At 39.6% G+C, this 14,495-nt stretch overlaps 1 protein-coding gene across 3 annotated transcripts in view; it reads right to left on the reverse strand.

Moving 5' to 3' along the window:
* The window catches only part of SGSM3 (small G protein signaling modulator 3), a 201,667-nt gene that overhangs the window by 99,106 nt on the left and 88,066 nt on the right, over positions 1 to 14,495 (reverse strand). For all 3 annotated transcript variants that reach the window (XM_033929415.1, XM_033929413.1, XM_033929414.1), the window contains exons 6-7: positions 5,804 to 5,911; positions 758 to 901 (exon numbers count right to left, since the gene is read on the reverse strand). In XM_033929415.1, coding sequence (XP_033785306.1) covers positions 758 to 901; positions 5,804 to 5,911 — 252 coding nt within the window. The remainder of the gene's footprint in view (positions 1 to 757; positions 902 to 5,803; positions 5,912 to 14,495) is intronic.

Here is a 14,495-nt window from a genome sequence, read left to right on the forward strand (position 1 = left end):
ACTGGCCAAATAGGTCCCTAAGGGATTAACCTGCCAGCTGCAGATACCAGTCTGCTTCTCCACACAGGCAGAGTTTTCCCCCTGCAAATGCGGGCCTTTGTGGTATCAGACAACTGTAAAAATATTGAAAAACATAAAAAATAATAAAGTTTAAAAAGAGCAGATCAGAAGACACCTTCCAGCTCACGTGAAGACAGAAAAACTGAAGGGCGCAGCAAAGCCCTCTGGAGGAGGAAGTGAAAATTGTGATTCACATCTTCTCTATTGCTCACAAGCATAGGTAGAATACCCTAGCATTCAGCATGACACACCTAGTGCACTAGAACAATGAATTAACCTTATTACCACTTTTTTGAAATGGGCCATGGACTTAGGTCTTTGTGGGGGTTAGCTGATGCACATACCTCTTTCGGCATCATGTGCTCACAAAATTGTTATGTTAAAGCTGTGCAAATTCCACGCAAAGCTTGAGCATATTTTACTGTACCAACACCTCAGTGTATCTGCATGTTCCTATCTCCCCAGTGGCCAAAGCAACAACGTTTACTAATGTGTACATTTCATTGCTCCTTGCTAATGATGGGGCTTCTCATCCTTACCATGACCTTGGGCAAATCATTTCACTGATCACTGCATCAGGTACCTACTAAGACTAAGTTCTCTGGGGTAGGGACCTTCCTATTGTATCTGACCTGCAAATTTCTTTGAGCTCAGGTCTGGAAAGTTAAAACTAACACACAAATCCAGAGCTTCTTACCATGCCTGTTCCTTGGCAGTATCCAATCTCTGGATACAGCCATGCCAAGCCACGCAGAATGCGCCGTAACCGAGGGACACCAATGCTATTCATGTTGGAGAAGCAGGCATTGCTGGGCATAGTCCGCAGCAGGTCCTTCTCAATCTGCAAAGCACAAAACAGACTCAGCACAAAAATTCTGGCTTCACAATCCCTAAAAACCACAGGTTGAAATTCTATGAAAGATACGGTAAATTAATCTTTCTGGCAATATTTAGCTATACTTTCCATTTCTATAAGCTTTTAGTTTGAAGATTAATCAGGTCCACATTCAAAGGAACTTATGTATTTTCTGGCAACCAGTGAATGCATAAATTGCTGCAGCCATGTAATATCGAAAAATATGCAAATTAGATTGGGCTGTTTACACTGAAACAGTTCAATATTATCCACCTATTTGAGGGCCATGTCTGTGGGGGGGCTAATAATTTAACCAGTGATGATATTCAGCTCCTACCCAGATAATTTATATGGAGAAATTAGGTTACCTGCTAATTTTCTTTCTTTTAGTCTCTCCAGACAGGCACAGCTCACTGATGGGGTAAAGGCTCACCATGACCAGCAGATGGAGACTAAGACAAACATTTGGCTGTAATACAAGTGGGCTGTGCAGTTCCAAGTACAATCAGTCTTCCAAATAGCCAAGTAGAACCAAGAAACTAATAAATGCAATTTATAACAGCAACAACACTCCCCACAGAAGTAACAATTAACATAGAAAAAAACACTGTTGAAAGTTGGAGAAGGAACTTCAGAAGCATTCCCACAACTCGTCAGCTATGCTAGGAGGCCCTCCGACAGCCAAGGCTGCACCAGAGCATCCAGCCCCCTGCCTGAAGATCTCTGCACCAACTGAAGAACCATGGAGCTTTGGCATTGAAACTCGTGGCCAACAAGTCCAGGAACGGCCTGCCCCAGGCCTGCACAATCAACCCGAAGGCCGCAGGGCTGAGATACCATTCGCCAGGATCCAGCATATGATGACTGAGGAAGTCCATCTGGACATTCTCTGCTTCCACTATGTGGGAAGCCGAGAAGTCTAGAAGATAAGCCTCTGCCCAGGCCATGTGCTGAGCCACCTCCTGTGCCACTAGACAACTCCTGATTTCCCCCCCTGACGATTGACGTAAGCCAACGCTGTGGTGTTGTCTGAGAGAACCCAAAATGACTTGCCCGTCAGCAACATTTGGAACTCTAGCAATGCCAACTGAATGGCTCTGGTCTCCAGAACATTGATCGACAAGGATGCCTCCTCGGGAGACCAGCTGCCCTGAGCTGAACAACCGAGACACTGAGCTTCCCAGCTGAGGAGACTGGCACCACTGTCCACTGAGGCTGATCCAGACTCACTCCCTGCCCCAGATTGGAAGACTGTAGCCACTAATGGAGGTTACGACGAGTCAACCCTCGAAAAGGAATGGGAAAGTCCAGATTGTGCAACTGAAGCGACCACTGCTGAAGCAAAGTATATTGAAGCGGCCGCATATGAACCCAAGCCCAACAAACCACGTCCAGGGAGGCTGCCATCCACCCCAAGACCTGGAGAAAATCCAGGGCTCGAGGACACCTGGCAACTTGTCCACTCAGGCCTCTAGAAGGAAGACTTACCCCCAAGCTGGTGTTGAAGAGAAACCCAAGGTACTCCAGTCGCTGACATGGAGTTAACTGGCTCTTGGACAGGTTGACCACCCATCCTAGCGACTGCATGTGCTCCACAACCTGAGCCATAACCCAGGAGCTCTCCTGAAAAGATTTTGCTTGGATCAGCCCTCCTTGCGCAAGGCTGCTGCCACGACCACCATAATTTTGGTAATCGTCTGCGGAGCTGTGGCCAGACCATAAGAAAGCACATAAAACTGATAGTGCCTTCCCAAGATCGCAAAGCGAAGGAACCGTTGATGGGAGGCCTGAATTGGAACATGCAGGTAGGCCTCCATCAGATTGAGAGATGTCAGGAAGTCCCCCGGCTGAAATGCCAGAATGACAGATCTCAGGGTCTCCATACAAAAATACGGAACCTGGAGCAACCTATTGACTCCCTTCAGATCCAAGATGGGCCAAAAAAAAACAAACAACAAAAACCCTCTTTCTTGGGCACTACGAAATAAATTGAATACCTGTCGGTTCAAAACTCCTGACAAGGCACATGGACTACAGCTTTGAGATTGAGTAAGCGCTATAGGGTCTGAGCAAAAGCCCCCCTCTTCCAGGCAGCCTGACAAGGAGGAGAGAGGAAAAAATCCGGCAAGGACCAGGAAAACTCCAGAGCATATCCGTCCTGAATCACCTCCAGGACCCACTGATCCTTCGTGATGGTGGCCCACCACTGGTAAAACTCCTGCAACTGGCAGCCCAACGGCACTAGTGGAAGGTCCCGCAAGGAGTCATTGTGCTGGACAGGTGGCAGAGGGGCCGCCAAAGGAGTCCCGGCCTCCCTGGCGGGCCCCTGAAAGGACTAAATGCGCTGAAACGGCCCTGGGAAGACCCAATAGAAGGAAAAGAAACCGCCCCTCGACCAAGGCGATAATGGCAAAAATCACACAAATGTCCCCAAGCAATGCCCCCCACTGCGCAGGCGGCTGAGCACGGTCCTCAGGAAGACGGGGCACCTTAGAGTCAGTCAAGGTCTGAACCAACTTATCCAGATCCTCGCCAAACAAGAAAGACTCCCAAAAGGGGAATTTCATAGGCTTTATCTTAGACACCGCGTCCGCAGACAAACCTTGGAGCCACAGTGTACTATGAATAGCCACACTGAGAGCCATGGACTTAACTGAAGCCCATAGCAGATCATATATGAAATACGAGAGAAACGCCCATCTCAATCTTAGCTACCTCTTGATCTACCAAGGACCGGTCATTAGACTCCCGAACAAGAACACGCTCGGACCACCGAAAACAAGCCCGAGCCACCAGGCCACGACCCATCGCTGCCTGGACCACCAGGGCAGCCACATCAAAACTCTGCTTAAGAAGAGACTCTATCCTACGATCCTCAGAGTCATGCAAAGCCGAGCCACTCTCAACCAGCATAGTATGCCAATGCATGATGGCTGAGACCACCGCATCTGCTGCTTGAAGATAAGTGTTGCACAAGGCTAACACAAAATAATAATAATTTTATTTTTTATATACCGCCAAAGCCAAAGTGGTTCGAGACTAAGCAGCTGAAAAACAAAGTGCTGATTAGCAATTAAGGTCAATTGAAGGCTTCCCTTCAGACCAGCACTGCCTCGGGCCTTTTTTTTTTTCTTTTTAATATAATTTTAAATTACAATTGAGCAGACCCCACTGGCTCTCTAAGCCATATGCCTTGCCGGTATCGGTGGCAAGACTTACAGCTGAGGCACCTCTACTGAAAAAAATTTCAGGGGGGGAGGGACTCAACCCATTGAGTGTGGCACCCCCGAGGTCAGACGGACTCCCGAAAGGGTCACCCAAGCTCAATCCAGCACCACAGACGTGGGCCAGAAGGCCTCAAAATCCAACAGCCCTACTCTAACTCAGGGAAGACTGCACAGGCTTACCACCTCCATCTGCTGGAGACTGAGCACAGACTGATTGTACTTGGGACTGCACAGCCCACTAGTACTACAGCCAAAAGTTTGCATCTCAGTCTCCTCCTGCTGGTTAAAGTGACCCCATCAGTGAGCTGTGCCGGTCTGGAGACACGCTTAAAGAAGTCTAGTTTAGGCCGGTTAAATAGCACTGTAATAGCCTCAATGTAGCAAGCATCGATTGCTCTTTTAAACACTAACAATTTGATGTTCAGAACATAAAGCCGATGCTAGAGGTGATTGGCGCCAGACTAGTGCTGTTGTTAGTGTGGTTGAAATGCTCGGAGGGTACTAGCACAGGAAACAGAACGGGAACTGAAGATCAGTGCAAATAGGGTGCCGATGCTATGCAAACAAGGCATTACATATTCCCTTCTAATGCTCAGAAACAATACACAACTCAGATCTTGCCCTTACTGCTGAAAACCTAATGCTAGCTCAGAGCTGAACTACTGAGAAGCCTGACAGATGATGGGCTGCTGGAGGTGGAGGGCACACCTCCACAGAGTCCACTACAGAAAGTGAAGCAGCCCCAGTGGCAGAAAAGCGACCTCATTCTCACTCTTGTGTGTGGCTCTGAAGATCAGTTTGGAACCCACAGACCCTAGCTCCCTTCTCCTTTATTCCCTACTCTCTACAGCCAGCTCCTCTCAGGCTCGTTTCATTTTTCTCTCTTTATCTCCCTCCCCTCCACATAACCAAACCCAATACTAGGGAAAAGCACACCTTCAAGCAGGAGAACAGCCCCTCTCTTCCTTCTGAACATCTACAACAGAGCAATGCAGTAAAGTGCACATGCACATGGAATGAGCAGAAAAATAACTTCCTAATGCTCAGCACTAACAGTGTATATATTATTTGCATGTTGTTAATGTTGAGTATTAGAAAGTTATTATTCTGAGCTGTTCTCTACAGCACAAGAGTTCTGAGCATCGGCCTGTAAAGAAGCATACATGCAAAGGGAAGATAAATAAATTCTTGGGCAGCTTCTCTATTTATTCAATTTTCTAAACTGTTCTCCCAGGGGAGCTCAGAACGGTTTACATGAATTTATTCAGGTATTCAAGCATTTTTACCCATCTGTCCCGGTGGGCTCACAATCTATCTAATGTACCTGGGGCAATGGGGGATTAAGTGATTTGCCCAAGGTCACAAGGAGCAGCGTGCTGAGGCTGTAGCTTTAACCACTGCGCCACACTCTCCCCTAGAATGAAAATACTGAGCCCTTATATACCCTTCAAAATATTCAAACTACCCTACCCTACTTGCATGAAGATGTAAGGATGACCAATTCCCCTATTCTACTCATACTGAGAGGAAAGGAGGAAGAGAATAGGAGCAGAACTGAATATCATCTCCCATGCCCAAATTGTTCTACCACTGAGACTTACTAGGTCACTGAATTATAAAATGGAAGTATGCCTCCCCGCTAGCTCTATTCACAGTTCACCTGCTTGGCAGCGATGGTCTCGTTATTGGAGCTATTCTTCACAATATCCCGATATGACATCTCAGAGTTTCTCTTTTTCTGCAGTGCTCCCGAAAGTCGCATCCAGAGCTGTTTGGGTGGAATGGGAGGGGTGTCAGACTCAAACGCATTATTTTCAATGTCACTATTTTGTATAGCAATTCAATCTAAGCCCCTCTATATTTAGATTAATTTAGCAGAGAATCAGACTAAAGTCATACTTATTCTATACTGCACTCACTGCCATGTAATTATCTTTTCTGTGAATAGTACACTTTACAGTAAAGCCAAAAGCACCACCTCTTATATTAACTAAGTGGAACTCACACAAAAGTACGTCATCATAAGAAGCCCACCCCTATAAAAAAAGAAAGCCAGTTAATTGTTATTTTTTGAAGTAAAATATAGTGGTATCTGTGTTAGTCCACCTTTGTAATATATAGAACTAAAACAAAAAACAAAAGAAATAAGGCGATATCTTTTTTTATTGTACTAACAATGCATTTTTGATTAGCTTTCTTTAGATCAGAGATCAGATATAAGCAAATGTTGACAAATAGCAGCATATATAAGTGAAACATCAAAGCATTCTCTTCTTAATTATGACGGGTACAGCTGTACAGATGATTATGCGCAACTGGAAAAATTGTGATTGTCTTAATTTTACATTCTGGTGGGCAAATTTATGTTTAATATATAAATATAAAAAAATAAATGCTGATTTCTCAGGGAACATAAAAGTTTTCAAAATAATATGGGGCCCATTGATGTCTTTTGTAGAATTATTATAGTTTTAATTTTTGCCGCTATATTAATTGCACATCCAGGGGGGGAGATATATGTTTAAATGGTTTTCTGATTTATGATCTTTTCTGGGTTGATTGGGAAGGGGGTATTTGTGTTGGGTCTTGATAAGTGCTTAATTCTCATGGATATGATATGTATGTTAGATTGCACTTTTTGTAAGAACTGAAAATTTAATAAAGAAATACTATAAAAAAGAAACATCAAAGCATTCCAACGGCAGTGTCAAAGGAAGAGGGATGGGTGGACCACGTGAGAAGCTAGAAGCACTAAAGTCTCTGATCGTCTAACGATAGTTGCTAAACCGGTTTGACTGGTTTAGCAACCAATCATATTTGCCAACCCTCGATACACAAATCGGCTCACCATTTGGTTTTTTTGTACAATCGCTCATTCTCCAATTCTGGCATGCAAATGAGGGCATTAATATTAAAACCAGCCATCTGACTGATGCCCTAAATTCAATCCGACTGATGCATGTCAGGATCGGATTGGTAAACCCAACACTGAAAAGCCAACAGGTCTAAACCTCTTTTGACAGGCCTGCCTGGTTCTTTTTTTTTCATTGGGCACAGGTGTTGTGCCCATTAAAAAAAAGGCTGCCCCCCCCCCCGACAATCCCAGTACCAAGAGAGACAAGAGGAATGCCCATTTCCTCCTTCCCCGGCAAACCCCCCCACCCCCAACTTACCGCCCTGCTAGCCCCTCCCCCAAGAGGCAGGAGGGATACCCACTTCCTCCTGCTGTGGCAACCCCCCCACCAGTTCCCCCAACCAATCCCTCCCATCCACTCCCCTCTCCCCTACATTAAAAATAAAAAAATAAAAAATTGGCAGGAAGAATGCCCACTCCCTCCTGCCTCAGGATTCACCCCGAACCTCCCCCACCAGCTTCAGAAGTTGACAGCAGAAAGGATGCCCGGTACCTCCTGCTCTGAGGCCCGCCATGTGATGCACGGGAAGGGAAGGGGCCTAAGGTCTGACTGACTCAGATGCCCAAGGACTCTCCCAAGGGGAGGGGCCTTAGGTGTCTAAGCCAATCAGGCCTTAGGCTCATCCCTCTGTATCCCGGGCTACAGAGGGAGGAGCCTAAGGCCTGACTGGCTCAGACACCTGAGCCAATCAGGATTTTAGGTCCCTTCCCGTGCATCACATAATGCACCAGGAAGGGGAAGGCCCAATATTTTGGAGTGGCGGACATCGCAACAGGAGGGACCAGGCATCCCTCCTGCTGTCAACTTCTGAGACAGGTATGGGGGAAGTTTGGTGGGGGAGGAGCTGGAGAGAGCATCCGGTGGCAGGAGGGAGTGGGCATCCCCCCTAAGTCCTGTTTGGTGGGTATCAAAATGTTTTATCATTTTGATTTCAAAAGTCTTACATTTCTGGATTGCTTTAAAATTTCCTTGTAATATTCTTATCATATAATCATTGATGCAGTGTCCTGGTTTTCTGAAGTGTGTCTGACAGAAGTGATATCCTGCTTGGAATTGCAATTCTTAATATTATATTTGTATAAATTGATCCTAGTCTTTAGCATCAATGATTTTATGGTAAGAATATTAAAATGAAATTTTAATATAATCCAGAAAAGTAAAACCTTTGAAATCAAAATGATAAAACATTTTGACACCCACTAGACAGGACTCAGTTTCTCACTTGGCCCACCTCTCCCTCTTCTTGTGACACTGGCATGGGAATGCTTTGATATTTCACTTATATATACTGATATTTCTCAACATTTGCTTTATTTCTGATCTGAAGAAGGGCTACCTTCGAAAGCTAAATAAAAAATGCATTAAGTTAGTATACAGTAATAAAAAAAAGTATCAACTTTATGTTTTTGTTTTATTTCTATATTTTTAAAAGCAAATCATCATTTTTGTTTACCTAATTACTCAGATTTCTTATGTTTTTCCCTCCCTTCTCCAGATGGTATGCTCAGGTAGCTCAGGCAACTCTCACTACTCCACAGTCTAGAGGTGAGGCCTTTTCCAAGATGCACCGTGGTGGCTGTCAAAAAGTAGTAGCTACTTGTTTGACAGAGCCACCACGGTGGGGCCAGCCATCTTCCTCTCTGAACCTATATACAACATCTCCATGAAAGGTTCAGGCTTTACCAGTTAACAAGTCCCTTCCAAAACATGGCATCATTAGCAATTTTTTTAGAACTGCGATTCTGATGAATGTTCTCTGAATAGGACAATGGTGGAGATGGACAGTTCTAACATTCAAGAAACAATTTTTAAAAGTTTTTATACATGGAAAAATGCTTTTATGAAAGCTGTCCCCTCACCCCAGCTACCCACTCCTATTCCCTCATATGAATGCATTTATAAGTGGGCATGTTATTTAATGCCACACATCCAATAGCTGCACCAGAAAGGAGCCAGGAAGTAAAAAAAAATAAAATAAAATAAAAAAAAAATAAAAAAAACCACATGCAAGTGCTTTCAAAATAAAAACTGTTGCATTCTGAAAAGTGCCCCCAGCTTTCCTTCAGGAGTTTCCCTTTGAAAATTTGTTTGCAGCCTGAAACTAACCAGCTTAGATTTTAAAACTACCGGGGGCGTGGCTTGGAGCGCGCAAAATGGTCGCATAACCGCGGAGCTCCCTGAACTCAGACAACTAACGGAAAGGAAACAGCTGCTAAGAATTGCTCACCCGCGTTATAAAAAACAAAAAATAACTTCTGAAATGGCTACCACAAGGCAAGGCAAATTGGAGAAGCCGTGCACTTCCGGTGTATCGGCAAAAAGATCTAAAGTGACTCCGGTGTCGCCGTCGAGTGTCCCGATCCCGTTGGAAACAGAGGAATTCTCAGATAAAGCAGATATAATGGCGGAGCTATTTAAAATTAAATTAATGCTGACAGACAACGCTGGCAAAATTTCAGAGGTAAAGGAGGAGATGCTGGGTCTGAGGCAGGAGATCCAGACTGACAGGCAGAGGATGTCTGTGATTGAGGAGAGAATTGAACTGCTGGAAACTCACACAAAAGTGTGACAGTGAAAGACAAAATGTAGAAAACTTGAAAAATCAGCTGATAGACTTGGAGAATCGGGGGAAAAGGAAGAACATCAGAGTGCTTGGACTGGCTGAAAATCTTGAAGGGGGAGACACTACAGTTTTTAGAGAACTTACTACCTAAACTGTTACAGTTAAACTCCAAGTGGCCGTTGGAAATAGAACGGGCACATAGAATCCCTTCAAAAAAAACAGTGAACCAGAATGGCCCCAGACCCTTGATTTTTAAAGTTTTGAGATACCAGCAAGCTTTAGAAATCCTGAAAGTAGCAAAAGCGAACAAAAATTTAAATTATAAAGGGTCTAAATTGTTATTGGTTCCAGACTTTGCAAAACACACTGCAAATATCAGAAAGCAGTTTCTTATGCTGAGGCAGCAGTTGAAAGAAAAAGGTTACATGTACGGCTTGTACTATCCATCTACAATGCGAATATCTACTGGAAATAAGTCCTGGTATTATCAAGATCCTGCAAAACTTAAAGAATTTCTATCACAAGAAGAACCGATGTCTACATAAAGGAAAATTGATTAAAGGAAAAAGAGAAAATGGAGAAGACTCATTTTGAAGAGAAGAAAAGAAGGGAAAAAAAAAAAAGGAAGACAGAAGGGAAAAAGAAGAAGTGGATTGATATTGGTCCAAGTTATTTTTACTGCATTTTATTGCATTTGAAGATCTTTTGACTAATTTTTCAATACTGTATTATGAATTTACTGATAACATTTTTAATTTAACAAGAAATTAATTATCTATGAGAGATATTATAAATATAATATAATATAATATATATATTTACCTAACTACTAATTACTAACCATCCTGAATAACAATAATTGATTAATATGAGGAAATAAATATAGGATATTAAATATTTCAAAAGGATTAATAAAATAGGAAATAATTTTAGACTTTTATTAATAAATATATATTTTCTTCAAATATTTATTTATATTGAATATATTACGATTGATTTTTAAATGAGAATGTTATAAATAAATTGGTTAGATGCTAGTATTAGTAATATATTAACGCTATGAATGAATATATTTAAATTAACAATGAATATTTAATATACATTGAATTATAGTTAAAATTGAAAATGTTAACAAAATATTAAGATAGGATATATATTACTTTGAAAGGAAGATATATTTATAATTTATATGAATTAATTAAATATGATTCTTAATATAATGATATATTTTACCTGGATACTAATTGATATGAAATACAAAAATTATTAAATAAAGGGTTAAGTCTGGGAATTGGGATTTTTAAAGAAGAGATAATTAATAAGGAGATAAAGATTTTTAAGATACTATTATTTATATGAATAACTTATATGAATGAAAATTTATTTGAATAGTTATATTTGAATTCATTATAGATAATTTTATGTTATTTGCTACAATGAAATATTAATATTAATGATAATTATTAATTGAATGATTGAATATGTATGGATATAAATAATGAAATATTAAATATGTGGGGGAAAAAGAATAGCTGAATTTTTTAGATATGTTAATTCAATATGGAGGGATATTAGTTGTCTGGGGGAGGGGGTTTAGGGTCTGCTATACCAATGTGTGTTCCAGATCAGACAATGATTATGGGGGGGGAGGGGAGGGAGCATAGAGAGAGGGAGGGGGGTTCACAGTAATAATATATTGATGAGGATTGAAAATGGGATAAATGTAAAATTTGAATTTTTCTTTTATAATCTTATTTTAACAAGGGATGGGGGAATTGGATGAATGAAATATATTTACTTAATGTGCTGAGGACTGGTCATCTTTTTTATTTTAGAAGTATTTGCCAAAATTTAATTATAAAATAGATGGATATAAAAAATTTATTCTATTAACGTCAATGGTTTAAATCATCCTATTAAGAGAAAGAAAGTACTAACGTTCCTTAAAAAGCAAAATGCGGACATATATTTTATTCAAGAGTCGCACCTTTCTGATATTGAATCTAAAAAGTTATCTGGGGGTTGGATTTCTAAATGCTTCTTTGCACCTGCAATGGGAAAAAAAGCTGGGGTTGCTGTCCTGATAAATAGGAAGTGCAATGCTGATTTCAAATTAATAAACTATGATCCTTTAGGAAGATGGGTGCATATCAAAATGGTTCTGGGAAATACAACCCTGGATTTATTAAATTTATATGCTCCTAATTCGAATCAAATGGAGTTTTTCAAACAAGTTCAACAATTACTGTTACCACTGGCTGCTTCTAATTTAATTGTAGCAGGGGATTTCAATGCTGTAATGGATCCAATTTTGGATAAGAGACCAAGTAGAATTATGAAATCGTTAGGTTTAGATAATTTGGTTCAATCTTGTAATTTAGTTGATATATGGCGTATTCTTCATTTTAATGATCAGGAATTCTCTTTTTGTTCTCAGGTCCATAAATCTTTCTCACGAATTGATTATATATTCGTGTCTAATAATATAGCGCAGCGGGTGATGAATGCAGTTATTGATCCCATTATAATTTCAGACCATGCTGGTGTGTGGATTGACTTTAAGAATAATGATATAGTACATTTCAATCCAATTTGGAGATTTGATAATGCTTTACTTGCGGATTCGAACTTTCTGGAAGATTTTAAATTAAAGATGAATGAATTTTTTCAAATAAATAATTCGGACAATATTAATGCTGAGATTTTGTGGGACGCATTTAAAGCAACAATAAGAGGAAATATTATTTCATATTCAGCATTTATCAAAAAACAACTTAAAAAACAATATGTTGATTTTGGAAAACCAAATTAAAGTATTAGAAAATAAATTAATTAAAAACTGGGAACATAATACATTACAAAGTTTGTTAAAAATAAAAGCGAAATATAATGAGATTTCTTCTCAATTTGTGAGGAAAGATATCTTCTATAAGCAAGTTCAGTACTATGGTAATTCAAACAAAGCTGGAAGATTATTAGCTAATTATCTTAAAGCAAAAAAAAGGAAATCTAAGATTATTGCAATTAAAGATTCACAAGGCAACACACACACTAACACCAAAGATATTTTAATACAATTTCTTGATTTTTATAAAGATTTATATTCTTCTGAATCTTATGAAAATAAAGAACAAGAGGGATTAAATTTCTTAAACTCATTTATTGGACCAAATGTTCCGGATCATATAAAACAAAGTTTAGAAGATCCTATATCTTTAAAAGAAATAGAATCAGCATTGAAGTCTCTTAGAGTTGGATCCGCTCCGGGTGGTGATGGCTATACTGTTGAATTCTATAAAACATTTCAAAATATCATCTTACCATATTTATTAAATTTGTATCAATATCAAATAAATAATGGAAATATATCAGGTACTATGGCTGATTCGGTAATTATTGTCTTACCAAAACCAAACAAGGATCCTACCTTGGTTTCAAACTACAGGCCTATATCTTTATTAAATGTAGATGGTAAGTTGATTGCTAAAGTATTAGCAATAAGATTGGCAAAAGCTCTTCCTTTTATTATTGATGTACACCAAACAGGATTTATAGCTAAAAGACACTCATCAAACAATACTAGATTAGCATTTCACTCTTTAAACTTAGTGAAAAATATGAATGATCCAGCTTTTATGCTATCTTTAGATGCAGAAAAAGCATTTGATAGAGTGGAATGGAGTTATATGTATCAAGCTCTGGAATGGTTTGGAATAGGCCCCGGTTTTATTAAAATGATTCAGACATTGTATAGCTCTCCTGGTGCAAGATTATATATTAATAACAATTTATCAGATAGATTTAACTTGCGTAGGGGAGTTAGACAAGGATGTCCTTTGTCCCCCTTACTTTTTGATATTGTTTTAGAACCCTTATTAATTGCAATTAATCAAACTAAGGAGATAAAGGGAATCCCATTTTCTTACTGGGAATTTAAACTTTCTGCATATGCAGATGATATATTATTATATTTAAGAGAACCGGGGAATACTGTTCCAAGTTTACTTAATCTTCTATAGAAATTTTGAAAATTTTCTGGATATAAAATTAATTAGAGTAAATCGGAAATTCTTCCAATTAATGTTCACTGTACCAAAGGATTATTTGATTCATATTCATTTATTTGGAAAGAAGAAGGATTAAAATATTTAGGTATTATTATCAAAAATACAATTGAAGATACAGTAAAAGAAAATGAAAAACTTTTATTAAAAAAAATTACAGAAATGTGTGAGCAATGGAATCCTTTACATCTTTCTTGGTGGGGAAGAGTCCAAACAATTAAAATGATGATATTGCCTGTGGTTTGTTATCAAATGAGTATGATACCAATATCTTTTCAGGGGTCATTTTATAAAAAGTTAAACAATATTCTTACAAAATTTGTTTGGTTTGGGAAAAGACCCAGAATTGCTTTAGTATCTTTACAAAGACCAATTGTGGAGGGAGGGGTAAATTTTCCAAATTTTTATAGGTACCATCAAGCCTATATTCTAAGACAGGGTATGTATTGGATCCTCCCAGATCTCATGGAGAATGTACCAGATTGGCTATATCTAGAATGGCGGCTCCTGTTCCCATTACATTTAGAACATCTAATCAGTATAAACATGCCTAGACGATATAAGGATAACAGAATTCTGTTGGATACTTGGAAGACATTAAGATATATCAGTAATCTATCACCAGAACCAATTGCTAAATCATTAAATCAATCAATTTGGGTAAACTCCAGGATCAAGATTGGCGGATACAAAATCGTCTGGAAACAATGGATAATTGCAGGTATACGAACATTGAATGATGTTATTTCAGAAGGAGCAATGCTTAGTTTTTCACAATTGCAAAATAAATTTGGATTAAATAAAACACAA

The sequence above is a fragment of the Geotrypetes seraphini genome, chromosome 2 (assembly GCF_902459505.1).
Source record: "Geotrypetes seraphini chromosome 2, aGeoSer1.1, whole genome shotgun sequence".
NCBI lineage: Eukaryota > Metazoa > Chordata > Amphibia > Gymnophiona > Dermophiidae > Geotrypetes > Geotrypetes seraphini.